The sequence below is a fragment of the Idiotropiscis lumnitzeri genome, chromosome 15 (genome assembly GCF_059441095.1).
Source record: "Idiotropiscis lumnitzeri isolate Australia: NSW breed Sydney's pygmy pipehorse chromosome 15, RoL_Ilum_1.0, whole genome shotgun sequence".
Lineage (NCBI taxonomy): Eukaryota > Metazoa > Chordata > Actinopteri > Syngnathiformes > Syngnathidae > Idiotropiscis > Idiotropiscis lumnitzeri.
The window spans coordinates 7,429,788-7,456,103 of NC_142405.1; the positions used below are offsets into that span (position 1 = coordinate 7,429,788).

The 26,316-nt window shown below is 44.7% G+C and overlaps 3 protein-coding genes across 7 annotated transcripts; 2 read left to right on the forward strand and 1 right to left on the reverse strand.

The window, feature by feature from the left end:
- Positions 1-476: 476 nt before the first annotated feature.
- dcaf7 (ddb1 and cul4 associated factor 7) lies at positions 477-4,721 on the reverse strand. 2 transcript variants are annotated; one of them, XM_088317928.1, is made up of 7 exons: positions 4,332-4,721; positions 3,656-3,814; positions 3,023-3,134; positions 2,828-2,946; positions 2,350-2,559; positions 1,880-1,997; positions 477-1,623 (listed from the first exon to the last, which is right to left on the reverse strand). In XM_088317928.1, the coding sequence occupies exons 1-7, from the start codon at positions 4,467-4,469 to the stop codon at positions 1,451-1,453; spliced, it is 1,029 nt and encodes a 342-aa protein (XP_088174054.1). In that variant the 5' UTR covers positions 4,470-4,721; the 3' UTR covers positions 477-1,450. The 2 variants fall into 2 exon arrangements, with proteins under 2 accessions (XP_088174054.1, XP_088174053.1); XM_088317927.1 differs by having other exon boundaries at positions 477-1,626.
- Positions 4,722-5,492: 771 nt separating this feature from the next.
- On the forward strand, positions 5,493-10,200 carry ccdc47 (coiled-coil domain containing 47). Its single transcript, XM_088316011.1, has 13 exons — positions 5,493-5,684; positions 6,672-6,976; positions 7,212-7,313; positions 7,513-7,687; positions 7,780-7,901; positions 8,097-8,162; positions 8,285-8,386; positions 8,509-8,619; positions 8,721-8,806; positions 8,892-8,950; positions 9,051-9,160; positions 9,570-9,737; positions 9,842-10,200. Exons 2-13 carry the CDS (start codon positions 6,680-6,682, stop codon positions 9,920-9,922), a joined length of 1,479 nt encoding a protein of 492 aa, XP_088172137.1. The 5' UTR covers positions 5,493-5,684; positions 6,672-6,679; the 3' UTR covers positions 9,923-10,200.
- A 1,090-nt stretch (positions 10,201-11,290) lies between these two features.
- setd1a (SET domain containing 1A, histone lysine methyltransferase) lies at positions 11,291-24,801 on the forward strand. Of its 4 annotated transcripts, XM_088317302.1 has the most exons (21): positions 11,344-11,517; positions 12,253-12,397; positions 13,166-13,264; positions 13,344-13,614; positions 13,835-13,965; positions 14,035-14,291; positions 14,503-16,150; positions 16,598-17,590; positions 17,874-18,029; positions 18,121-18,205; positions 18,269-18,405; positions 18,486-18,522; positions 18,895-19,072; positions 19,198-19,232; positions 19,873-21,110; positions 21,421-21,772; positions 21,870-22,051; positions 22,687-22,797; positions 23,537-23,656; positions 23,748-23,885; positions 24,104-24,801. In XM_088317302.1, the coding sequence occupies exons 2-21, from the start codon at positions 12,260-12,262 to the stop codon at positions 24,275-24,277; spliced, it is 6,480 nt and encodes a 2,159-aa protein (XP_088173428.1). In that variant the 5' UTR covers positions 11,344-11,517; positions 12,253-12,259; the 3' UTR covers positions 24,278-24,801. The 4 variants fall into 4 exon arrangements, with proteins under 4 accessions (XP_088173424.1, XP_088173428.1, XP_088173425.1 ...); XM_088317299.1 differs by lacking the exons at positions 22,687-22,797; positions 23,537-23,656; positions 23,748-23,885; positions 24,104-24,801 and adding an exon at positions 12,031-12,143 and having other exon boundaries at positions 21,421-21,981; XM_088317298.1 differs by lacking the exons at positions 11,344-11,517; positions 22,687-22,797; positions 23,537-23,656; positions 23,748-23,885; positions 24,104-24,801 and adding an exon at positions 11,291-11,337 and having other exon boundaries at positions 21,421-21,981.
- The last annotated feature ends 1,515 nt before the right edge of the window (positions 24,802-26,316 follow it).

Genomic DNA, 26,316 nt, shown 5'->3' on the forward strand with positions numbered 1-26,316 from the left:
GCCTGTGCATACACGAAGCGCCCTGATTGGTCTATTGTGAAATCAGGGCGGGGATTTAAGACGTATGCTGCTTCTTTGCCAATACGGCGTTTCTCCTCCTCTTGAAACACTTGGACTCTGTTCCACTTTTCCTTGGCTCGTTTTTTTTTTTTAAGCAAACAACGCTACAATGATACAAAACATAAATATACTGACAGTTGTGTTGATGAGAACGTTGCAAAAATCTTTTTAATGAATTCGATTTCATTTGCTAAACGCACTTGATTTAACTGTATTACGTGAATATACGTTTAAGCTTACTTACAGTATTTTACAATAAAATACATTTTCCGCCTCATTTGTTTTGTCTTGTTTATACAATTTTCTTCCCCTCCCAAAGCCTCCTGACTGGTAAAGATCGAGAGGCTTTTCGAAGTAATCAGCCACCAACAGATTATGGATAAATGAGCAAAAAAAGAAATCAATAAAAACATGACTAAATGAGGAACACGTTTTAATAGTTAGAATAATAAATGGATAATAAATACAAATTGAGTTGATACATGGAGGAATACAATTTATTATTAGAGCAAATTCAATGAGACCTAATGCAAAAAAAAAAACAAAGCCTACAACTTGATCACTTTGCTATCCGACATTTTCAAATGAATATATTTATATGTATGTACACGTTTTTCCCTTGCCTTGTAATGGCATGCTACAAGGACACAACCTTGACTTGGGGAACGAGACTAGAGGACAAAAAGTTAACTTTTTCGGCACAGGCGAGGTGTAAGAAATGAGCAAAGTCTGAAGTTGCTGCTTCGTATTCAGTCTTCACAACACAAACAATCGAAATCATGAAGACCATCTCACAAACATTGTCAAAATCTTCTTCGGAGTTCCAAGCACTACGATACCGAGGAATATCAGTGTCACACTGAAAAGGAACGTTACTAATATCAGCAGATTATAAGTCATATATTTTGTAGAAAGTGGGGGATATTATTAAAAAAAAAGTTTTCCAGAGAAAAAAAAAATGGAGGGAAAATTATAGATTTGAAAGGGGAAAATTAATAATTCGCTTAACTTAATTTTTCCCTTTCTTTGACCTCTTTATTTCCCCCTAAAAAAATGACAGATTTTCTACTTTAAACTATGTTTGAAAATTCTCCCTGTAAATACTATAAGACCTAAATCTTGAAGCGCAATTATTCCTTTTCTTGTCAGTGTGGGCCTGAAGCACCTCGGTACTACAAGACGTCTACCTGGAGCGCAGAATAAACTGGAGAGCAGAATAAATAAAGAGCTGGAACACACGGACAAGAAGTAGAAGAAGACAAAGAAGAAGTAGGAGAAGAATGGTGTCACAGAGAAAAAAGCCAGGCTTATTGCGGAGTATGTCCACTCCAAACAGTTCACTCAGAATCCATTGGAAGAAAGGGGGAGGGGAAAAGCCCTCCTATCCCATTCAGACGCGTAGGATCTCCAAACAGTTGTTGTAGCAGATGGCGATCCAGTCGGGCTGCGTGGACGCCCACTGCACATTGTTGATCTCGCCTTCGGCCGTGTATGCCAGGATGGGGTCCTCAATGGCGCGCGGCATCTGCTGGATGTCCCAAATCAGAGCCTGGTGGTCGTCGGCTACCGCGGGAGGAAGAAAAAAAAAAACGAGAGGTAGAAGACGTGTTGTTCAAACACAAGTACATGGTAGTTGTGTGGCTGGGTGAAGCAGCATGTGGTTTAGGGTTATTTTTGTACGCAGAGTAACTGTCATCAGTTGTCACACAGTCTCTACTAAACACACAACACTACCCGCACATGTACACACACGAACCCTCTTCCTTGAAGGAATAAAGTAGAAAGACAAAAAAAAGTGGTGCGTAGGTGTGTGATTTACCTGCGGTGCAGATGTGACATGAGGAGTGCGGCGCCCAGGCAATACCGTTGACGCAGGCACGGTGGTTGTTGAGGCGAGCCACCGGAGTGCACGGCACACGGACATCCAGGATCACAACCTATTCCGCACAAACCACACACATAGTTGTCAGAGGGGCACTGATGTCAAGACTGTGCGCTTAAGCCCGAATCGCAATGAGCACAGGTTTGCGAGTGTTATTTTCATCAAGGTCCATTCAAGGTTCAAGATTCATTTTGTAAATATCAAAGGCAAATAAGTCTTTTATGACTATATGAACATGCCTTCAAAGAATGTAAATATCAAAGACAATTGATATTTTTTATTAGAAGACTATTTCAGTCTTCAATGCACAAAGGCAATCTAATTTTCAACATAGTTACTATAAATGGTTCTGATGCCTGACACTCTTTGCTCTGCCCAACATGTTTTTTTTAGTATTAAAGATTGACCTCCATGCCGTCCATGGCCATAGTGGCAAGGTAGTTGGGGTCCTGCTTGTTCCAGCAGAGGCGCAGCAGCGGGTGATGCTGAGGGTCCTCGTAGATGATGGTGCTGTGCTCCAGGTGCCGCAGGTCGAACATGCGTACCGAACCGTCGGCGCCCACCGAGGCGAACATGTCGCGGCCGCCGCCCGCCCGGCTGAAGGCGATGTCGTACACCTGCGGGGATGAGAATCACACGAGCTGGGTGATATGACCTTAAAATAAAATCCCTATATCCAATTTTGAGCGGAGTCAAAAGTTGATCTAGAGATTTAAGAAAAGTCACCAAGTTGATGGTGCTTTTTGTCAACTAGCTCCACTATGATTGCAGTCATGTTGTTGGTGTAAGCAGTGCACATCAGTGAGAATGGGGTGAGAATTAAAAAAAGGCAGCTGAATAAATAATCATCCAATGCATTCATTGCCCAGCCAAGATCACACCAACCTCTTTGTCATGGGCGATGAGCTGCGTCTTGACATGACCTGACACCAGGTTGACACGGCCCAGAACCTGACCTGTCTCCAGACCCCAGATGGTGCAGGTGGTGTCGATGCTGGAGGTGCCTGCACAGGGGGATTATTGTTAGGACACATCTCATTTCTGGAAGACCGCCCCTTATATCCTTCATCTTCATCTTACCCAGCAGGTTAGGGTCCACCTCATTCCAGTCAAAGGACGTAAGCGGCGCGCAGAAGTCTGAGTTCTTGTTGTTGTTCAGCAAACATTCAAGACGCGTTTCCGTGTCACTGACCTGCAATGTGGAGGACATTTTCAGAACCAGTGACTTCTTTTCCAAAAGAAAGTACAGTAGAACAGAGGTGGGGATAGTATAGCCTGATCTGTTCTTTGTTTTGTCCACTGAGCGTTTGCTTTAAAAGAAATTGATGTATTGTAAGTTTCTTACCACATATTTGTATTCTACACATTTATTGATATTTTAATTTTAAACAATCTGCTGAGTGCTATGGTGATCCTCAAAGAAATATCTAGAATTATTTGTCTCTAAACATATCTATAGGTACAATTGTATCTAACCTTTATTCACAATACATTTTTATTGAATTGTTAATTTGTTTTACTACATTTAAGCAAGGTATTAATGTTCAGACAGTGTAATGTTATGTGGTTTACAATAAGTGGAAACTTTATAGAAATAAGACCTGTGTCTTGATTTGGATGAATGTTCATTGATGTTACATACCTTGTTAATATTGTGGCACTTTTTGAGGTGGCACAGACAAAGGACAAAAAAACTGATTGAGTTAAACGTACCCTCCAGATGCGCAGGTAGTCCCCGCTAGTGGCCAACAGGTCCGGGTAGACCCCCTTGGTGTCGGGGATCCACATGATCTTAGTGGTGGGGTACGGGTGGTCAAAGGTGTTTCGGCACACAAACTCTGAACTCTCCTCTTCCAGACCCACCAACTGGACCTGAACACACATAACAGAGTTTACATACAAACAAAAACAATCAGTGATTGTTCACATTTAAAACGAATTATTTTGGATGCCTCCAAATATTTACTTTTTTTTTGTTTTTTTTTTAAATCTCTACTCAAAACAATGAATGCAAACCCACAAACCAAATTAAAAGCAAGCATCAAAGCATCCTTTCTAAAATAAGCTATTTTTAAACACCACGTAACATTAGACAACAATGCATCATTTGAGCGCTCCATTACCATTTATAAACAAGCATTTTGAACATCCTTTGACACTTAAACTCCATGTCATCAGTTTTTAAATTAGGAAAATTAATTAGAATTGAGGGTGTCATGTAACGTTGTCTGACACAATTTGCAGTAAAACAACACAATTTAATCACGCATTGGTGCTCAGCTGCACAAAACAACTATCATTAGCATTAGCATCCACCGCGTTACTATCTTTAGCCCGGGTTTTATTAAACGGCCCCCCATGCAAAAAAAAATGTAAACCATGCACACACCTTGTTGTTGTATTCTTCTACAAAGCTTCCCAGAGCCAAGCGAAAACGTTTGTCCGGCCGTACGCTCCAGTTCATTGCGTACACCGTCCATGGCGCCTCGTATTTGTAAATTTCTTTTCTCTTGCCGTGCAACGACATCGTAGCGGAGCTAACACGTTCGCGTTAGCTAACCGCGAATGAAGTCTCCCCTCGGGAAGCGATCGTAACCGCTTCTGATGAACCCGTGACAATAATTAGTATAAATTACGCTACTCGTGGCCGTCCTGTAGAGAAAACGCTAATATAATACAATAACACGGCCACTTTACTCAACAAAGAGTGTCAGCCATAACTCGAGCAGAACGACAAAGCTTTGTCAGGCTAACGAACTACTGCTGGATGATTTCCGGTTTTGGATTTCAACTTACAAACTAAAGTTTAATACAAGTTCATTGCAGTATTCTTTCGCACCTAATGACCAAGTGAAGCATGTAATTATTGTTGATTATTGATAATTCATATTATTTTAGGTATCTCCCACAGTCGTGTTTTTAACTAATTTGCAAGTGTGGTGCTGAAATTAATTCAGTTTCAAATTACAAATTTCTCTGTTCTCCATTTGATTTTATGCCATGTGTTCAGTTGTATTATTGGGCTTTTATGTTAAATGCTCTGCAGAGTGCTCTGTTAGCGTTGCAACTGCTGTGAAGGCGCAAATAAATATGTATTGTATTGTTTTATGAATGTTTAGATGAGTGCAGTATTATTCGATTGCTCTTCTACTGAATTTCATGTATCGATGTTGCATTTTCGGTGTAACTTTCAAAATAAAATATTATAGCGATTCCCTTCAAACCATAAATAAACGTGACCCTGTAATTATCATTATACACTTTAAAACATCGTAGTTATGGCCTATACGCATGGGTAAAAGTTTTTTGTAATTACCTTGAAGGAAATCATAAGAAGTTTTATTCCAGTTTTGTAATTTGCATTTTAAGTGAAAGATCTGCGGCATAAATTATCTTTCGGGAGTTTCATTTTTACAATGTTGGGATTAAAAAGCTTTAAAACTGGGTGTTCCGGTGTAGGTTTTAAGTTAAAAAAACACACGCATTGGAAAAGCACTGTTTTCCACAGATATTAACATATTTATTCATAGTGCTATCCACGCGACCTGGAAGGCCGACGTCAACTCGCGTGGCAAAGGTGGTCAAACTCTCGCGTTGACAAAGGAAGTCTCGCCGCCTTAGTTTTACTTTGAGAGGTTAAATCCGTGTCAAGATACCTGCAGCAAGCCGTTGCAGTAAATCCGAATATTTGTGGGCTGTTTGAGACAAGATATCGTAACGGAAACTCAGCAGTAAGGTTCCGGTAAGATGTTGCTTGTTATTGTCGCTTTGCTTTGCATCTGTTAAATAAGTCTTACGGTGTCACTTCTCATTTGGGAGCTGGTGCTTGTGTTAGCTAGCTAGCATGCTAGCGGGAGAGCTGGCTAATAAGAAAGTGATCGGGGGATGGTAGGGCACTCGGGTCTGATTACGCGTGGACTGGAGGGGTGGGTTAATCCCACAAAAGCTGTCAAGTGTCCAAAATGAAAATACGCACACAAACAAGCCTACTCTTGTTTTAGTTATTCTGACAACGTGTTTAAGACGAATACGTTGCTAAGGTTGTGCTTGCAACACAATTTGAGTTTGACGAGTAAATTCATATCGTTTGGCAGTTATTTGTGGATAAAAGTCGATTAGTCTAATTTCCTCCTTTGTATGACAAAAGAACGTAAAGGGAACCGTCATAATGAAAATTGTAGTCATTGTTTACGCGCTTATTTGGGATTTCTTGATATAAACGTTTAAAAATAGGCCAAAATATGATCGGGCTTACTCGTCACTGTTTTTGGCTCATTAAACATTTAAAACAAGTTATTTAAAAATAAAAATCCAAGTCCTTTTTAAATGTTCTTTAAAGTTGAATGTCTCTAAATATCCAAAACAAACAACTCCTACTGTATTAATTTTTTAATTACTTCAAAGTAAGTCATGTTTTGAAATGAATGAATACTGGATAACGCAGCTTTAATTTATGAGAACCCAAACATCCATATTTTTTTTCGACTCAGAAGTTGTCACTTGGTCAATTTTTAGGGGTTTGTTTTCTTTGTTTTGTGAGCAAAAATTCTACATCGCTATGAGGCGGCAAAAGTGTATTGTGCAGGTTCGCAGAGAGCAAACAGGTTAAGCCCTTTTTGGGGGGAGTGTGTTAACATATCCTGCTCAATTGCACTTGAATTATGCAAGAAAGATTATAAGTAATTTATGTTCATTACTTTTCCTTCTTGTTTGGTGAAATCCTGCTCAGGCACCACCATGCGACGTTTACCTTTCCTCGTGCTAGCCCCACTGCTGCTCCTGCTCCTGGCCCTCCCCGTCTCCAGGGGGCGCTATAATGACGATTTTGATGATGGCGACGACATGGCCGACTTCGACGACAACGACTTTGCAGAGTTTGAGGATATGAACGATGACGCGGCGCCTGAGGCAGGCACCACCACACCCCCTGTTCGGGGCAGCCCTTCCTCACAGCCTGACGAAGACGAGGATGAAGATGAGGCAACGGTGGAGCTGGATGACGGCCAGGATGGTTTTGATGACACGGACGCACAGGTTGGATTAACGTATGAGGGAGTATTGTATGGTGGGGGTAGGCTAATGTTTATGGCCTGATTCAACGCTATATTACGCCAGTCATTGTTTTGTTTTTTTAAATGCTCGGTGCATGTGTGCTTGTGGTGAGCCGGTAGTGATTAGGTGTGTGTGTTGTTTCTTCAACTTTGATATGAATATGTTTCAGAGATTGTATTTTAAAATAATTTTCTATGATGTTTTCTTTCTATGTCAGGATCAGGACATATACAGTAAATATGACCAGGAGGAGTTTGAGGGGATTGGCGACATGGAGAAGACTGGGCACCCCATGAAAGACCCCCTCATAATCCACACGGTAAATAATTTTAAGGCAGGCAGATTGAGGCATGAAAATATATGCTTAAAGCCTCCAGTGACTGAAAAATATGTCACCAGGTCATCTTGGATCGTTGCGATAATGAAGCAGCCATGACAGCGCAAAGGTCTACATGCTGGCTGTCATGTCAGGCTCCCACCCGCTGCCTAATGGAGCCTTATTGTTCGCTTGTGTTCAGGTTCCGGCCCATCTTCAAAACAGCTGGGAGAGCTACTACATGGAGATCCTGATGGTGACGGGACTGCTGGCCTACATCATGAACTACATCATCGGCAAGAACAAAAACAGCCGTCTGGCTCAGTCCTGGTTCAACTCTCATAGAGAGCTGCTGGAGAGCAACTTTGCTCTTGTGGGTGAGTTGCCTGTGTTCACTGTTTTTTTCAAGTCTATTTTTTTTTTATGATGATGCAGCAGCAGAACGGGCCACTACTATCTGTGCACACAGGCGACGACGGCACCAGCAAAGAACCAGTGAGCACGGGGAAGCTCAATCAGGAAAACGAGCACATCTACAACCTGTGGTGCTCTGGACGCGTCTGCTGTGAGGGCATGCTCATACAGCTCAAGGTAAAGGACTCAGGTGTTGAAATGTGTGGTAGTGTGTACGAGTGTTTGTGGTAGTTTCATGTGCAAGTATTCTAGTTTGGGCTGTAAGTAGTGTAGTGTGTGGAGAGGTAGTTTTGTAGTTGGCCAGTTAGTGATGGGATAATGTGTCTGTGTGTTCACATTTAATGATGGTGCTCCATGATTGTGCGCTTGCAGTTCCTGAAGCGACAGGACCTGCTCAATGTTCTGGCCAGGATGATGAGGCCCACCTGTGACCAAGTGGTTGGTGTCAACTTAAAAACAGCATTGACAGTTTCCCACAACACATAACATGGGTAGTGAGAAAGTGCGAATAGATGTGTTGTTGTCAATGTGACTTTGTGTCGTCATCGTTTTGTGCACAGCAAATCAAAGTGACTTTGAATGACGAAGACATGGACACGTTTGTGTTTGCTGTGGGAACCAAGAAGGCGATGGGCCGCCTCCAGAAGGAGTTGCAGGATTTGGTAAGTGCATTTTTCTGCCAGGAGACGTTGTAACTCCAATTAATCGCAGAGTGCGTCATTGAATAAAGTTGCAAACACTACGTCAACTATAAATGGAAGCTTGGATTATTGTTTTTGTGCAGAGTGAGTTCTGCGGCGACAAGCCAAAGTCCGGGGCCAAGTTCGGCCTTCCAGACTCTTTGGCTATTCTCACGGAGATGGGTGAGGTCACGGAAGGCGTGATGGACAACAAGGTGACTTTTATGATTCATTTCATTTATTTATTTTTGTTTTGTTTTTTTAAATCGGATGATCTTTCCTTCTTACTGTCATTTTGCATGCTTGTGTTTCACAGATGGTTCATTATATCACCAACAACGCCGACAAGATCGAGTCCATCCATTTTTCGGACCAATTTTCTGGTCCAAAAGTTATGCAAGAGTGTGTATTACATTTCTTCAAATACTTTAAAAAAAATAATTTATAGACGTTTTGTTTGATATTTATGTCCTGTGTTGTTTTTCAGGGAGGGTCAGCCTTTAAAGCTACCTGAAACAAAGAAGACATTGCTGTTTACATTTAATGGTCATCATTTATTAATTTTTGTTACAACGCTCACTGAGGAACCACACTATTGTTGATGTCAATGACATGGTCTCTTATTTGTCTTGTGTGTGTTGTGTAGTGCCTGGAATGGGCAACACTTCTCCCAAAGACATGGATGCTCTCCTGCCCCTCATGAACATGGTTATCTACAGCATCGATAAAGTCAAGAAGCTGCGTCTCAACAGAGAGGTAAACGCACGCACTCGCACACCAAATAAGTGGAAACAATACTCAATCACGCTTGCAGACCAAACAGCACACTACAAATACACACACGTTAAATACACACTAACACTGAATTCAAATACAGGCTACATCACTAAAAGCACATAAACAAACCAAATGACAACCATCAAATATGCACACATCATGACAAAACACACAGACAGACTTACTGAACACAGGTATACACTTGCCCACGCATCGCTCACTCACACACACACATGTTAAAAATGCACGCAACAAATACACGCAAGCAAACAAATACAGAAACACACAGGAAAAACAAACACAGCCAACATAAATTCAGACCAAATAACCAATTGTGAAGGTTGCAAAACACTAAAGAGTCTCCCCGCTGCCCTCCTTCGGCCCAAAGGGGAAAATCAAGGCGGACCGCAACCGTGCCCGCGTGGAGGAGAACTTCCTGAAGCAGACGCACGCTCAGCGCCAGGAGGCCGCGCAGACCCGACGCGAGGAGAAGAAGCGGGCGGAGAAGGAGAGGATCATGAATGAGGAGGACCCAGAGAGACAGCGCCGCCTTGAGGTACAGAGACAACCATTCCCAAAGCTGTTTGTTATAATTCCGCTTGCTTCAAAACGATCACGCAATCACAGATAATAAACACTGCATCCTCTTTGTTTGTTCAGGAAGCGGCTCAGAGACGAGAGCAGAAGAAGATTGAGAAGAAACAGATGAAGATGAAGCAGATCAAAGTGAAAGCCATGTGAAGTTTGCCCATCACCGTCAATGACTGGATTTTACAAAGGGCATTTTGTCAACTTCGTATCAGCACACCTCACTGCATCATCATGTTTTTTTCTTGGTCAGCTTTTAAAACTGCACATGCTTTTAAATTTAAAGCATCACCACTGGGCTCCATTGATTTGGAATCATAGCATTAATATAATCTGCAATGACTTTTTAATTTATCAGCTGTCAGGTTGCTTTCCTGCAGGCAGTTTATATGAATATCTGAGAAAACTTCAATAAAGTGCACTGGAGTCTGCTGTTTTGTGTCATTGACGGGGAGACATCTGCAATTTAAGGAGGACTGGAAAGGGTGTGGCAGTGTGCTAAATTTAACTACTTTGTCAACAAGCTGAACTATATTTGGTGTCGTTACAGCACCACCCTTTCATATGAACATGATTGATCACATTACATTATATTGCATATTACAACACTAGAAATTGTGCAACAAATTGTCATTTATTCCACTTGAAGGGTTTTATTTTCGTAGCAGGCCTTTACAATAAAAGATACAGCTTGTATATTTTAAAATTTCCCTTCTCTGCATCATTTTTGGAAAGTACAGAGAAGTGCATTTAATTACTATAACTACATCCATCTAAGTGCATATAGTCTGTGACTAAAGTTCAATAGGTATTCTGTCCAAATTCATTGGCTATATTTAAATTTTATCCTGTTTTTAGGTCAGTACACCTGCTTGTTGGAGTTGAAGCCGCAGATTGAATTGTATTTTTCAATGTCAAAATTTAGCCCCAAAAAGTAGGCTCAAAATGAGAGTCAAGTCATTAGGGAAAATGTTTTACGTCAATAGTTAATACTATTAGTGTGTGCAGAATTATATTCGCACTCGAAAGGAGGCATTGTCCAAATGGTTCAAGGAATTGAAAACGAAGATCCTATGGCATGTTGCACTGGTATAATTTTGTTGGTTTGAGTTGTTTAGTTTTTAAGCACTTAATTCTAGCAGATAGCCACCAGAGGACGCTCTGGTTAGACTAAAAAACGCAGATCCGATAATAAATTTAAATTACATAATTGGCACCAAAAAGATATATTCAAGTCGTTCATTTATAAACATCACTATTAGTAACGCTAGTGAAAAGGATCGAATAATACAATGGTCTTATCAAATTTTGATTGAATTCTAGCAGCTTTGGGCGAACCGCTTGTCCGATTTAAAACCGCAGATTCGTTCAAGTTTCAACTTTATAATTTACGGTAAGAAAATGTGTCAAATGGCATTCAAGTGACTGACCTGGAAACATAAAGTCATAAATATTTTTTTTGATAATTGGTAGTCAGTAATTTTAATTTTCATTTTAAGTGGAAAGTGCGTGTGAGAAGCTGTTTGCTGTGTTCACCACCTCTGATGGAGAACAGGCGAGGCTTTCAGGTTTGTTTCGCGATGGCCGCTCTGCCCACAATATTGAGCTTTTAGACGCCAAAAACAACTCCCCGGTGCACCGCAGGAGCTCGCGTTTACCTCGACTATCAACCGGAATGTTTGCGGCATCATTTTCGGCTGCTACTTTCGCTTGAGCGCGGGGCTCGGAGCTGTCCCGTTTGTGTTTTGGTGGGTGGACTGTGTTTTTCTTGTTGCCCGGGCGGGCCTGGCGGCGAGCGGGCTGCTACTCTCAGATGAGCGCGCTCAAGGACTCTCGGCGCTGCGAGTCTTGCATTTTCGGACGGAAACCAATCGTAAAGTCCCGGAAAGTCTTAGATAACACGGCCGCTGTTTATAATATGGTATTGACTGAACAGTGTGGCAAATATGACCAGTGTTGCTTCCTAATTTGGCGCTTATGCTAAGTTAGCGCTAGCCGACGGTCGCGATAACTTGCCTTAGCAATAGCACACACACAAAAAAAGATAACAAATTTGCCGCCGTTGCGGAGCACTCGAATCACATATAATGTCATATTTATGACTCGATTGAGAACCCGATTCGAGTTTTGTTCATTTCGATTTCTTATTTTGTGCAAATAGGTTAGCCAATTGGCGTTTTGTTACTGCGTCTTAGCATGTTAGCATAGCTAGCTGAACTAAACTAGTGCTCTGTGACGTAATTCACTCATTGTTTTGACAGCGTCTGACCCGGAGCGGCCTACGTCAGCCAAATGTCTCCTTTTATGCTTTTCGCCATATTTATTTACGATTCAGAAGTAGTTACCATTCACGCTTCAAGCTTGTCCTTCTTGGGTATGTTAGGTTTTTGTATTTGTTTTGTTATCCAGCCCAAAGTTGTGCACATTCTTATTTGTGTTGCTTACAATCCCTACACACTATGTAAACAAACGTATTTTGGCAGCTGTAGGATGGATCCAGACAGCGGTGCAGACACACAAAAAGCTGTGAGTTTGCAGTGGAAGAGCTTCAAACTGGTCCAGGACCCGGCCATCAGACGGGTGGCACAGAAGATCTACAGATACGATGGAGTACATTTCAGCGTGCCTGTGAGTTTTATTATTATTTCACATGTGATGTGACTGCATTGGTTTGTGCTTCTCCAGTGTTACATGCAGAATTTGGTGCAGGCAGCGAGTGTTCAGAGACGTACTGATTGTTAATGGTTGCCTGTCTCCATATGTGATTGCCTGGCGAAAAGTCCATGTCAGGGTGTGAGGGTGGGTAACTGTTCAATGTGGATGCCCTACTATTTAAATCAGCTCAGAGCTGTTGAAAATAGTGCCGTCAGCTTTTCCGTCTATGTAGTCCGATGTGCTTGAAGCCATTTTCGCACAGAGGCAGATTCAAACATGTCACCATCGCTAAGTGTCATAACTCACGATCGGTTGCTTGTGTTCAAATCCTCACTGTGGACCAATAATTACATCCCATGGACTTGGAAATTTGCCAGCTAACGACAGATGATGCCTGTTGTCCACTCACCTCCCGATGATCAAAATATAATTTTACTAACCCACAAACAGGAAAGTAAAGAAACAGATAGAAAAAGATTAAATCAGACATCTTTACGAAAGAAATAATATTTAGATGTTTAAATATGAAATCCAAGTAGGTAAGGAATAATTAAAGAGGCACTCAAAAATTCTATTTTCTCGATAAGGACGCCAGTAATTTATGATCATCGGTTGGCGTGCATGAGTCAGTTGCCGACTTGTGATTTGTCCGCAATTGTCCAGTTCTGTCTAGTTCAGTCGTATCACTCAGAAGGGTTCTGCACATTTTATTCATACCCCTTGTGTATCAAATGTCACCAGGACTCTGGATTCCCGCCTGTGGGTGAACTGCGAGACCCCAGACCCCGCAGATTATGGTCCAGATATACAGAGATGGTTCTACCAGTGCCAAAGTTTAAGGTGAGAAAGGGACCACACATCTCAGCGCAGCACTCATTCTGGTGCGTCATTCCCGGATTTTCCCCTTCTGGATCTGCAGCTGGATGACTTCTACGTGGGTCCGATCCCCCTCAAGGAGGTGACCTTCGCCCGGCTCAACGACAACGTAAAGGAGCCTTTCTTGGCCGAGATGTGCGCCAAGTTCGGCGAGGTGGAGGAGATGGAGATCCTGTTCCACCCCAAGACCAGGAAGCACCTGGGCCTGGCTCGAGTGCTGTTCACCAGCACACGTGGTGCCAAGGACACGGTCAAGCAGCTGCACAACACCTCCGTCATGGGCAACATCATACACGCGCAGTTGGATATCAAAGGTGGGCCGGGGGGCTGTTTGGGCACCACCGGTCTGTACTGCACAAACAAAGTGAAAACAACATTTTATTGCCAGAAACAAGAGTAATACTGAAATTGCAATTCCACTAATACCCCCCTGTTTGGAAATTCCATGCTTTTAGTGCTCACTATACCAGTAAACTTTTTTTTTTTCAAACTAATAATGAAAAAAAATATATTCAAAAATTTTTTCGTCTGCAGGCCAGCAGAGGCAGAAGTATTACGACTTGATTGTGAATGGCTCCTACACACCTCAGACAGTCCCCTTGGGGGGCAAGGCCTTAGTTGACTGCCTCGCGCCGCAGACCCCTACGCAACAACAGCCTGAAATGGTAACTGTCAAATACAGCATTAATTTGATTTCATTTACAAACGCTAACACGTCGTTCCTGCCCGCACAGTCTGCTGATATCCGCCGGCGGCTCTCCAGCGAGTTGGCAGTGTTGGCGGCGGGCGTCCAGCAAGCCCTCAAGTCCGGAAATGTCACTCCCGGCTCGGCGGATACCGGTTTCGGCGAGCAGCGCCTGGACACGCCCCCGTCCTCGTCTGTGACAGGCGGCTACAATTCAGGGTCGTCAGCGTCCTCTCAGAGCGGAACACCATACAGCTCCAGATCCGGGACGCCGTTCTCTCAGGAGTCCGGCTATTCCGGAACCCGGTGGGTTGTCGGCTCGACTAGCATTGTTAGCTTGTATGCAACATATACTGTTTTTTTTTTTCTTTTCTTCTTCTTTGTTATTGTATACATTCGAATCACTTGACATCACTAAAAGTGTACCTGCGGGCTTTGTTTTGAGAGTCAGTGGGGTGGGTGTGGCAACTCAAGAGGTGGTTAGTTGAAATTAAAGTCTTACATTTCATGTTGGTAGGCACAGCAGCTTCAACGCGGGCACTTTGGGAAGCGGTTACCCCCCTCAGGACATGCTTCCTTCCTCCTCCTCCTCCTCTGCGGTGTCGTCCACGGTAGGCGGCGGATTCAAAGTATCCCGCTACTCTGAGGACGTTCACGAACCTTCATTGTACCACCGAGGTCGTCCTGGGTACCTCCCGCCCGCCTCGTACCGTCCCAACGAGCCACCCTGCTACCCGCCGTACACCAACGCGGGAGGACCCGGCCCCCACATGGCGCACCACTCCGCTATGCCCCCACCACTTCTGGGGTCTCAGTATGAGCAGCCTCTGATGACAGAGCGGGAGCGGGACAGGGACTCGGGAGGGCGCTACGGGGCGGTGGGCGGCAACTCCAGGCGGGCTTCTTACCATCACCAGCAAGACGCCAACTCGTCCTCCTCCAAGTATCATTCCCATCACTCGCACCACCACTCGGACCGCAGGGAAGAGCGGAGCTACCGACGGGACAGCGCGGGCTCGCGCTCGGGTGAACACGGGCACCAGCGGCACCGCAACCACCACCATTCGCACAATCACCACAGCAGCCGCAGGAAGAGCAGTCACGACCGCGACAGAGATCGCGACCGGGACCGGGAGCGGGAGCGGGACATCGACCACTCCAGCAACTCGGACCCCAGATACAATTCCAACTCATACCGCTCCTCCTCCAACAGCATGTCCCCGCCGCCCTCGTCCTACTCCACGTATTCCGCTTCCAAAGATCCCGCCCCGGTCCCTCCTCAGGGATTGGATGCATCTACTCGTCTTGGGGGCACGAGCCTCCCTGAAAGGGCCCCCGCACCCTTGGCGGGTGCTCTGCCGCCGCCCCCTCCCCCACCACCGCCACCGCTACCACCGGCATCCGTCATTGCCGCCGCTGTGGCTGAGACACTGGGAGCACTTGATTTCAACCAGGATAGTCCCAAACGAGAAGAGCAGTGGACCAAGCCCAAACGCCGTCCCAGCACGCCACCGATCCCACCCAAGACACCACCACCATTGTCTCCTTCGCATTCCTCCAGTGCCTCCTTATCCACTCCCACCTCATCCACTTCCCTCCCCCAGAACGCCGCTACATCTGATAGCTTGCCACCAGGTCGCCGACGTGGTTCTGCCTCCCCGGAGCCGGATTCCACCAATGAAAGCTTACCATTTGCCTACCACAGCAGCAGCCTGGACTCCCGCATTGAGATGCTCCTCAAGGAGCAGAAGGCCAAGTTCTCCTTCCTTGCCTCTGATGAGGAAGATGAGGAGGATAAGCTGAGGGGAACGCGCATGGAAGGCGGGACGAAAAGAGGGCGAGCGGGTAACGGTGCGGGTGTGCACGCGCTCGCCAATCAGCCAAGCAACAGCGGGGACAAGGAGAGGGCCAAAGGGGAGCGTGACCGAGACAGCCTCAGGAAACGAGGGAAAGGGACAGACGGACGGAAAAGTCCCACCGAGCCGCCTGCTTCCACGCCGTCTTCTTCCACGTACTCGCCTCACGTGCTGCCCCCGGATGAGCCCTTGCCAACAATCGGCCCAGCGGGCACGGACACTGTCACAGAGGAGACGACGCAGGAAGTGAGCACTGACGTACAAAAAAGGACCGGAGCGCACACGCCACCTTACAACGGGCAGAGTCAGGTTAGCGCTTGTCATTTAGTCATCTATTGCAGTTTTCTTATTATTTTTTTTATTTACTGTCAGACTATGCTACCTTCAAAATTTGGAGTTCCTTTTGGCTATTCGGGAAGCTATTTTCTACATGCCCCCAAATAGCCACGTTGCCCGCAATAACAAATTGTCCATGAAAAAAAATTGGAAATTCACTGTTATTTCCATTTGTGACTGTTCAGGGAATTCTGGAAATTATTTTTTACATTTCCCAAATTCTCAAATTTTCCCATACACTAAATCAATATATTCAAGATACATTGGAAACTATTTTTCAAATTCCGAAATAACAACTTTCCTCAGAATTCCAAATTTTCTATTGCTAAATTTTTTAATTGGTGGAGACCTTTTACAGTTTTACCCTGTCTTTCCAAATTTCTCAAACAAAAATGTGTTTTTTTTTTTTTTTTTTTTCAGACTTCCCCTCATTCCTCGGGTGAAGACATGGAAATCTCGGATGAGGAGGAGGAGGGCGAGGTGTCCATCACGACAGTGACCACCCACCAGCCCTCCATCACTTCCTGCTCATCGCCGTCATCTTCCCAGGCGGCCATGCCGTCCCAGGCGGCGGCAGACACATCGTCGTCGTCGCCCCCTCCCCCGCCCATCTCTGAGTCATCACAGCACTTTGGCACATCCATGCACCCGCCTATCCCCTCCTACCCGCCCCACCTGCCACCCCCACCGCCACCGGGCTACTCGCTGCAGCCGCCGCCACCTCCCGGGATCCCGCCGCCCCCTCACATGGAGCTGCACCCAGAGTATCCTCCGCCCATGCCCCACCCCATGTATGACTATGCCAGCTCAATGGAACTGATGAACCAATACACTGGTGGGGCGCCCATGTCCTTCCAGATGCAGACGCACATGCTCAGTCGCCTGCACCAGCTGCGCGTGTCGTCTTCTAACGGCACGCCGGGCGAGGCTGCCACGGGGGATTACTCCTCCTATCACCTGCACTCACTGCCGCCCCCACATCACTCCTTCATGGAACAAGAGGGGAGCGGGGCGACCGCACACTACGAGCAGGATCCCCACTATATGCAGGCCCACATGCTTCCCTACCCTTACACTGACCCGCACAGCACCCAGATCCCGCCTCCTTCGCACCTCCCACCTCCGCACCAAGCGTGGCCGCCACACATCTTAGCTGCACACTACCCCTCCTACATGCCACCGCCCGCCTATGGCACCATGCCACCCGGCGAAGGTGGCGAGTACCCGACCCCTGCTGAGGAGTTACCCCTCCTGGCTGAGAATCCTCACGAAGCCACCGTGCAGATGGCGCTGGCCACGCTCATCCAGGAGATGAAGAGCATCATGCAGAGGGACCTGAACCGCAAGATGGTGGAGAACATCGCCTTTGCCACCTTTGATGAGTGGTGGGACAGGAAGGAGACCAAGGCTAAGGTAAGGAAGTACCTTCTTGCTCCCCATCTATTGTGGCCGTCGGCGTCTTCCTTGGCAATCGCACCATGTTTTTATCGTTCAAGAAAGAAAAAAAATAATACTGTACAATACAATATTGTAAGTGGACCCTCAAAAATGTATACCAGAAATGGCAGTTTTGTTCCACATAGTTACATAATCGCGCAGGGTCGCAATTTCTTAATTGGAATGCATCAGTAGGTGTGCGGCAGGGAATCACTTACTGCGCAATTAATTAGAAAGTATGTTTTTTTTTTGTCTACAGCCATTCCAGACGATGTCAGCCATGCGCGACGAGGAGAAAAAAGAGGAGAAGGTGAACCGTCCTCGTGAGCCCCTCATGTCTCTGGTGGACTGGGCCAAAAGTGGCGGCGTGGAAGGCTTCTCCCTTCGCGGAGCACTCAGGCTACCTTCGTTTAAGGTAATTAACGCAGTGCTGCCAGAGAGTGCAACAAGTTAGATGAAAAAAAAAAAGGATTTGTTACATAACTATAAAATAAATATTTGTTTAGGTGAAGAGGAAAGAGCCTCAAGAGCTCACGGAAGGAGACACGAAAAGGCCTCGACCATCGACACCGCCTGATGAGGATGACGAAGGTTTGCCGAGCTCTTGCCATGTCACGTCATTAGAGGGCCCTCTGACTCTTGTCTGGCTTTCAGGTGACGACGGGAGAACGCCGGATCTTGGCCGAGCAGGGCGAGACAACAAGAGGAGGAAAAAGAAGCCCAGGAGTCGAAAACCTTGGGAGCTGGACAGTGAGGGAGAGGAGACGTCTGACGGCTCCTCCTCTGAAAAGGTTTGATGTTGAGCTGCCTGTTTTGATAGCTCGAGTGCAGCTTTTCAGATCACCTTTCTGATGGCAACGGTCTTTTCTAGGATGATGAAGAAGTGGAGGCGAGTGACAAGTCGGATGGTAAATAACTCTTTTCATATTTGCAATGTTATGATTAATGCGATGGCTTCTCCCATCTGTTATGTGTATTATCCTCAACCGAGATTAATAGAAAAGCCCAGAAACACTAGAAATAATCCACAGTAAAAAAAAAAAAAAGAGGCATGTTTAATCTTATGATTCATACGATGGCTACTCTCGCACATTACTCAAGTTAAATTAACATACAGGGACTTGCACATGCAGGTTTTGCGATGAATGCGTTTGCGCCTCTTACTAGTTATTATCCTCCACCTTGCACAATAGAAAATAAACTTGCAAAAAATCTAGTCCATACAGTCCTCTGCAGCCTTGGTCACTCAATAAGTTTCATTTCATTTTTCCTATTTTTAGACGATGCCCTTAGCGCCGACAGCGACGACGAGAGCCTCTCTTCGTCGTCCCAGGGCTCTTCCTCCGATGCGTCCTCGTCCTCGTCCTCCTCCGAGGAGGAAGGGGAGATGCCTGACAGCGACGGGCCGGACACCATGGATGAGTCCACCATGGACAGCACAGTAGAAAAAGACGGGAGGTATGTTTCAAAGATTTTGACGCAACAATAAAAAAAAAAAAAAATAATAATAATACCACTCCATTATGCTTTTGTGTGCCAGAAAAATGCTGTTGATAAAAATGTTGCTTTTGTGCTTTCATCAGGGAGAAGGTATTTACAAAGGCAGAGCTCAAAATTGGTGAGTCATTTTAAGTCAAAATGCAAGCTGCTTAAAATATTTTTAAAGCCAATAAGTGGATGTCGACTTAACTAGCAATAAGGGATCATTTTATTTTTCTTTGTTGGTGCTGATTTTTATCTGATTTAAATCCGCTGTGGATTAAGGTGCAGTTTGTCCATCAAGTATTGAAACTTTCATTTTTTAGCGATTTACATTAGCGCGTATAATAGTGTTATAAATCATGGTTGATAAACCACTGAAATTGGTGATGCTGTGTCGCCATGGCAACGCCTTTCTACTTATTTAATACAGCCTGTGTGCCATCAATTGCCAAGTGATTTTGAATTTCACGCATCAAGGTGACATTGTTACAATTGAGTCACCCATTTTCCTACATATAAAAGTAATTTTCCAGGTGTCTTGCAGCACACACACAAATCTGAATTTGACTGTAGATAACGCTTTACATCCTTCATCACCGCAGCTCTGCTTGTCTTTTTTTTTTTTTTTCTTGCAATGTCATTGGGTGAGGAAACTTGAATGGGTGCTGTCTTATTTCAATCAGCCCAACTGTGATATATGAACAGCTTAGCAAAGCCGACAAGTTTTCTTTTTCCATTGTAGGGTACTCACTAAAAATGTATGCAATGTCCTCCAGGTGAAGCCAAAGACGGCAAACCAGGACACCCTTCCATACGGCCCTCGTCCCCACCGTACCCTCGTCCTCCCTCCCCCGTGGTCCTGGTGCCCCCTCTCAAGAAACGCCGAAAGACCGTCTCCTTCTCCACCGAGGAGAACGAAAGCAAAGATCTGTCGTCGTCTTTGCCGCCGTCAGTGTCTTCGCCGCCCTCGCAAACGCCGGCCGACGCTCCCCAGCTCTCGCCCGCCAAACCTTGGGATGCTCGCGTCGCCGCTGGCCCGCGTCCCGCTCACGGTATTCAGCTTCTCCCCTTCGCCTCGAAACCGGGCGAGGCTAATGCTCTCATCGTGCCGCCATGTGGACGTTCCCCGGATTCTGATGAGTCTAAAAGGATTCCTCCTCAGATTACCCCGACCAAGGCACCCGGGAAACGGACCTTTGGCAAAGACTCACCCAAATCCTCGGCCCCCCCTGTCATGGTGTGCCGTACGGTGCAGAACCTCCCGCTGGACCACGCCTCCATGTGCAGGATGGCTTTCGAGGAGGCACCCCCTACGTCTCCTCTGGGCAAGCGACCCCGTGGAAAGTCCCGGACCGCCGTCATTCCTACTTCCCTCCGAGAAGAAGACGAGGATGAGGAGAAGGAGCAGAGGCTGAAGCTCAGAGAGCAGCTGGGAGCGTCGAGCCTGCTACAGTTGGCTTCTGCCTCCACCACTGACTTGTCGGTGCTGGCCGACGTGGCCCTCAAGATGGATCCCGACGCTGGAGACTCAGAGGAGACGGAGACGTCGGACGAGGCCGAAGAGCAGAAGATGGAGGCTGGCTTCTTCTCCGAGGAAGCGCTGTTGCGAGTCATGAGCTCAGAGAGCATGGTGGTCTTCATGGAGCACAACTACTGCAGACCGCCCGTCCTCGCTGCACCACCTGCCTCCAAGAAGATCTCCAAGCAGGAGTCCTCCGTCCTGCTCGCGGCTGACCTCAACGCCATTTCCGGGGTGCTGGAGGCGCCCGAGGAAGTTATCGGTGAGGCGCTTCCCTCGAGACGGGACTCGGGAGACTACTTGGGATTGGTGTCTGAGGAATCGAGCCAGGCTACTACAACACTTCATCCAACAAAGAGGTTACAGGCGAGCAAAGTGTTGGAGCTTGAGAAGAGCAAAAAGAAGAGAAGCAAAGACAAGGAAAATGTGGAGGTTCTTCCCTCAAAGCAACCGAAGGAGACACCAGCCATGAAACAAAAGAAACGCAAACGAGAGGTATGTACTTTTACTCTACCTGTCCAGCTAAAACAATTACTGGAATCATGTGTGATCACATGCGATTCATTCTTGCCCAAATGATAATGTGCGTTTCAGGCATACTGGATATGATCCACTGTGAAAATGTATTTGTTTATCTGTGCAGCCCAGTGCCAAATGGCCCGGTGGTTGGACCAAATACACATCCAGACATACTGTATCTGTGCATCCCTAACTAAACAAAAAATAGTAATATGTATGTTCATTGTGGGCGATGCAACTGACCAATCATGTCAAAAAGTACTACAACCAGACTCTCTGTGTGCAGGATTCTGACGCAGAAGAGGATGTGGACGTAGAGGAGCTAGAGTCCGGCGAACTGACGAGCACCGATTCTGAGGGCGAGTCTGGGATGGCGGTGGAGGACGTGAGGAAGAGCGAACGCCTCTTCCTGCAGGAGGCCGGCGTGACGTCCAACAAACCCGCGCCTTGCCCCGAGCCTCCGGCGATCAAGTACGAGAACCGCAGCGAATTTGAGCAGATGACCATCCTATACGACATCTGGAACTCTGGTCTGGACGGCGAGGACCTGATGCTGCTGAAGACCACGTACGAGAAGCTGCTGCAGGATGATCACAACTCCGACTGGCTCAACGACACCCACTGGGTGCAGCACACTGATATCCTGCTCAGTCTGTCCATCTGCTGTTAATTTGCTTGCTTTACATTGCCGATCGCTTTCTCATGTCACATATCGACCTTAACGCTGAGCTGCACTGACCAACTTGCCAAACCCTCGACGGAAAAAGAGGAACACGGACGGGCAGTTGCGTGAACACGTGACGGGCTGCGCCAGAAGCGAAGGCTACTACGCCATCAGCCGGAAGGAGAAGGATGTCTACCTGGACTTGGACCTGCCCGAACAGGTCATACGGGAGGTGGAGAACGTCGACAGCTCGGTATGTTTGGGCCTCTTATATTTTGCACCAGAGCACAAACTAGGCTAGGATTTGACACTTCCTGTATAGGCCACAAGATGGCAGCCAAACACCATTTCTATTAGACACAATCAGTTTATTTATTTATTTATTTATTTTATTTTTTTTTTTAGTTGGACTACTTTAAGAGGAAGAATTTGTTAAATTTAGATATTTTTTTTGTTCACAGAAAAGTGTTTTTTTTTTTTTTTGTTTTTTTTAAGAGAACATGACAAATAACTTCTGCTCTACCTGACCACATTGCTGTAAATGTTGTTCTACCTTGCATGGAGCCAAGGTCCGCTTCCACTGTTTGCTTGGCGTAGTTCCATATCAGCAATTGGTGTTGTCCCGGGGCTCCAGTGGTTGATTGTCTGCTATGCTATCTTAAAACGTCTTGCGGAACTGTCAGGGACGGAAAGTCGTGAATAATGTGTGGAATAAACGTTTCACGACAGTATCAGAGCTCTCAGCGCTCTTATCTGCTTTCAGTTGTTTCACTTCAAGTTCACTGAATTCCTTGGCTTGAGGTCAAGGTTCTTTGGCGTCCCCCCCACCTCAAGGCCATCTGATAACGTCACAAGTCCTCCTCATAAACTTTTTTTTTCTCTCCTCAGGGCACCAACCGCGTGCTATCAGAGCGACGCTCAGAGCAGCGGCGCCTCCTCACCGTCATCGGCACCCCAGCCGTCATGGACTCTGACCTGCTCAAGCTCAACCAGCTTAAGGTACACCTGACAAACATGCGTGACAATAACCGCACACTCTGCAGCCGGGCCATTTCCAGACAGCCTCAAAGCGCATGACAACTCCAAAATGTCAGTTCAGTAACCTCATGTTACACAACGCAGTTGTCAGTGTGCTAGTGTGCACATGCAGGAAATTAGCACACTAGTTGCCTGAATGGGAAAATAAAAATGCATACCACACATTTTTTGGGGAAAAATTATTTTAATATTTTAGTTGTTTCATTTGTATGTTCTATATGTGGTTTGTTTAAAATGTTTTAATTAGATTTTACTTTTATATATTTTTTCTTCTATCATTGGATTTTTGTATTATTATTTCAAGTGTATGTTTTATTTTTGTTGAATCTTTTATTTTTAATTGATATTTTATCCGATTTATTGTATTATACATTTTATATGTTTTTACTGTGGAAAACGATGATCAACCTTTTTACAGACTAAACCTATAACTGAAGCATAATTAATTTGTTTGAGCATTTTCTACATCGTCAATTTGAAACAATATCCTGCTTTTCAACGATGGGATCGAAATGACTTTTTTTTTTTAATCCCATTCATTGATTAATCCTCATATCAATCAATTCTTAAACTACTTGTTAGTTGCAGCCCTAATGTAAGTAATTTCCATGAACATATGAGGAGAAAAATTTAATTTAGTATTTTGCATATGTTGTTTTGGAAAAAAAATTTAAATACATATTTTCTGGTGGTGGTGCAGTTCCGCAAGAAGAAGCTTCGATTCGGACGCAGCAGAATCCACGAGTGGGGCCTGTTCGCCATGGAGGCCATCGCTGCCGACGAGATGGTCATCGAGTACGTTGGTCAGAACATAAGACAGGTTAGCCCCAGTTCAACTCTTCAAAAATGCACCAGAACCAAAAGTCAGCATGTTTGTAATGATGTGTGTTTGTGTGCGGCTGTGTGTTTAGATGGTGGCGGACAATCGGGAGAAACGTTACGCCCAGCAGGGTATTGGCAGCAGCTATTTGTTCCGAGTTGATCATGACACCATCATCGATGCCACCAAGTGCGGAAACCTGGCGCGCTTTATCAACCACTGCTGCACCGTGAGTGGATACATGCATTCAATCATATGATTTGTCACACAGCGTAGCATCGCGCTGACCGGTCTAACTGTTGTTCCCACAGAAATGCGCCTCATTAGTAATGATTAATAGAAAATGTATCCATTTAGCAGTTTTATTTATTTTTGGACCAAAATTGTTCGTATTGTAATGAATTGATTTATTATTTAAAATATACTAACCTTGTGCATCTTTTCCAGCCCAACTGCTACGCCAAGGTGATCACCATCGAGTCCCAGAAGAAGATCGTCATCTACTCCAAGCAGGCTATCGCAGTCAACGAGGAGATCACGTATGATTACAAGTTCCCACTGGAGGAGAACAAAATCCCGTGCCTGTGCGGCACAGAGAACTGTCGCGGCACGCTCAACTAAGACTCGCATCGCCATCCCACCACCGGAAAAACCACGCCTCGCACTTTTGGTGGCCATTTTGTCCTCACCACCCGCCCCGACCTCTCCCCTCTTGCCACGCTCACTTGAGCGACAAGGTTTGGCGGGACCTCGGCTCGGAAGGTCCACTCAAATCCACGCACAAGGAAGTCAACACAAATTCAGGGTTTTAAAACTTTTAATCCGACAAGTTCTGCTTCTGTTGTACAAGCTTTCTCCTTGTTTTGGGATGGTTTTTTGATAGTATTATATATTATTACTGTTATGGACTAGTGTTTCAATCATCCCTGTTAGCCGGATCCTTAAGTTATCTGCCATTTACAAACCAAAACCGAATGTCCTCCCTGAGTTAGTGCCGTTTCCATGTCATCGTTTCTCTATTTTGATTTCTCCCACCAAATTCCTTCAGGTTTTTGTTGTCGCCGTGTTTTTGCACAAGTGTTTTTAACAGGCACTTTTTTTTGTTTTTGCATTGGGTTACAAAAAAAAAAAAAGTGGGGGGTAAACTAGAGGTTATTTTTTACGGAGGGGGTATTTCAAAAAAAGGCGACTTGTCCAAAGTTTATCTGTGGAGTAGCAAAAAGACTAACAAAAACGTCTTTTTCTGCTTTTCAGGATAAAGTGATGAAAATACAAAATGGATGTAAATATAAGTGTTTGTTTCTCGTAGAAACACACTGAGCTGTAAATAGATCCCCCCTCCCTCTCTTTCACTCCTTCTCCCTTGTTCTCTCTCTCCACGCCAGGACATATGTACATACCTTCAACTCGTTTATTTTGTATGGTTCTTCCTTGTTTTAATATTATTTGCAATCTTGTATTAATGCGTTGGACCCTTTATTAATGGTGCATTAAAATATTTTTTAAAGAAAAAATCGCTTGTGTTTTTGCGGGAAGAAAGAGGCAAACGGGAAATAGTTTGACGTGACCGCTTCCTGCCTTGAAATGACGCACCTGCGCACCGCAATGTCATCAGGAAGTGATGGAATGTGACCTAAAAATGGATGAAATAGGTTCTGCGTGATGAAATGTGGTCTGAAGGGAAATTATTTGCCTTTATTTCCCAATTTAAAACGCTTCTCAAATGTTATAACATGCTTGTGGTAGAAGTACTCATACCCAGTACAGTAAAAGTTCTGATTCAAGTAAAAAATTAACTGAAGTGCAAAAGTGATAATGAATTTTTAACAAATTGTGCATTCGCCAATTTGATAACTGGGCTCAATGAAAAAGAAAACTTGGTTGGAAAAAAAAAATATATCAATTTTCAGTAGTATATGTGACTTGTTTTGGTGGCTGAGATGAAAATTCAAGTTGAACTTTTTGGGGTTGTTAGCTTGCAAATGTTGCAACACTAGTGAACTTTGACCCGCTGTCAAGCTCCATTCACAGCAGGCTGAAACTTTGAATGACAGTCCAAAGGAGAGCGGTAGGAACAACGAGTTTAAACATACATATCACGAATGAACACTAAAAACTTGATTTGGAGCTGCTTGGAAAAAAAAATCCATACTGTTATTAAAATATTAAAGAAACTACACAGAATTCCAATTTAAAATGTACGTTGTATTTTTTTGTCTAACTGTCACCACCAGGATAAAACCTTTGACTTGTTTCAACATATTGCAATATTTTTAGATTCCGCTTCCACAGCGGATGAGTAAAAATAAATCGCACACATACCACACTAGTAATACTTGCACAAACCACACGTACGCACACTCACTAGAATGGTTTGTGCACTGAACATCAGCTATCCATAATATCCAATTAGTCAATATTAATTTTCGGTTTATCTTGGAACTTGTCTGGTGTTTCCAATTAAATAAAACATAACTAAATGTTATTTAATTATAAGCTAAATGTCTTTTTTTATTTAGAAAATATAAACAATTGTTAGATGGCATACATTTCTAATAATAAAAAAAAGATTTTGTTAATTGTGAGATAGAAATATTGGTTTATTTTATTCATATAATTAAAACAAACATAAGTAAAATGTTATTTAATTGTAAGCTAAA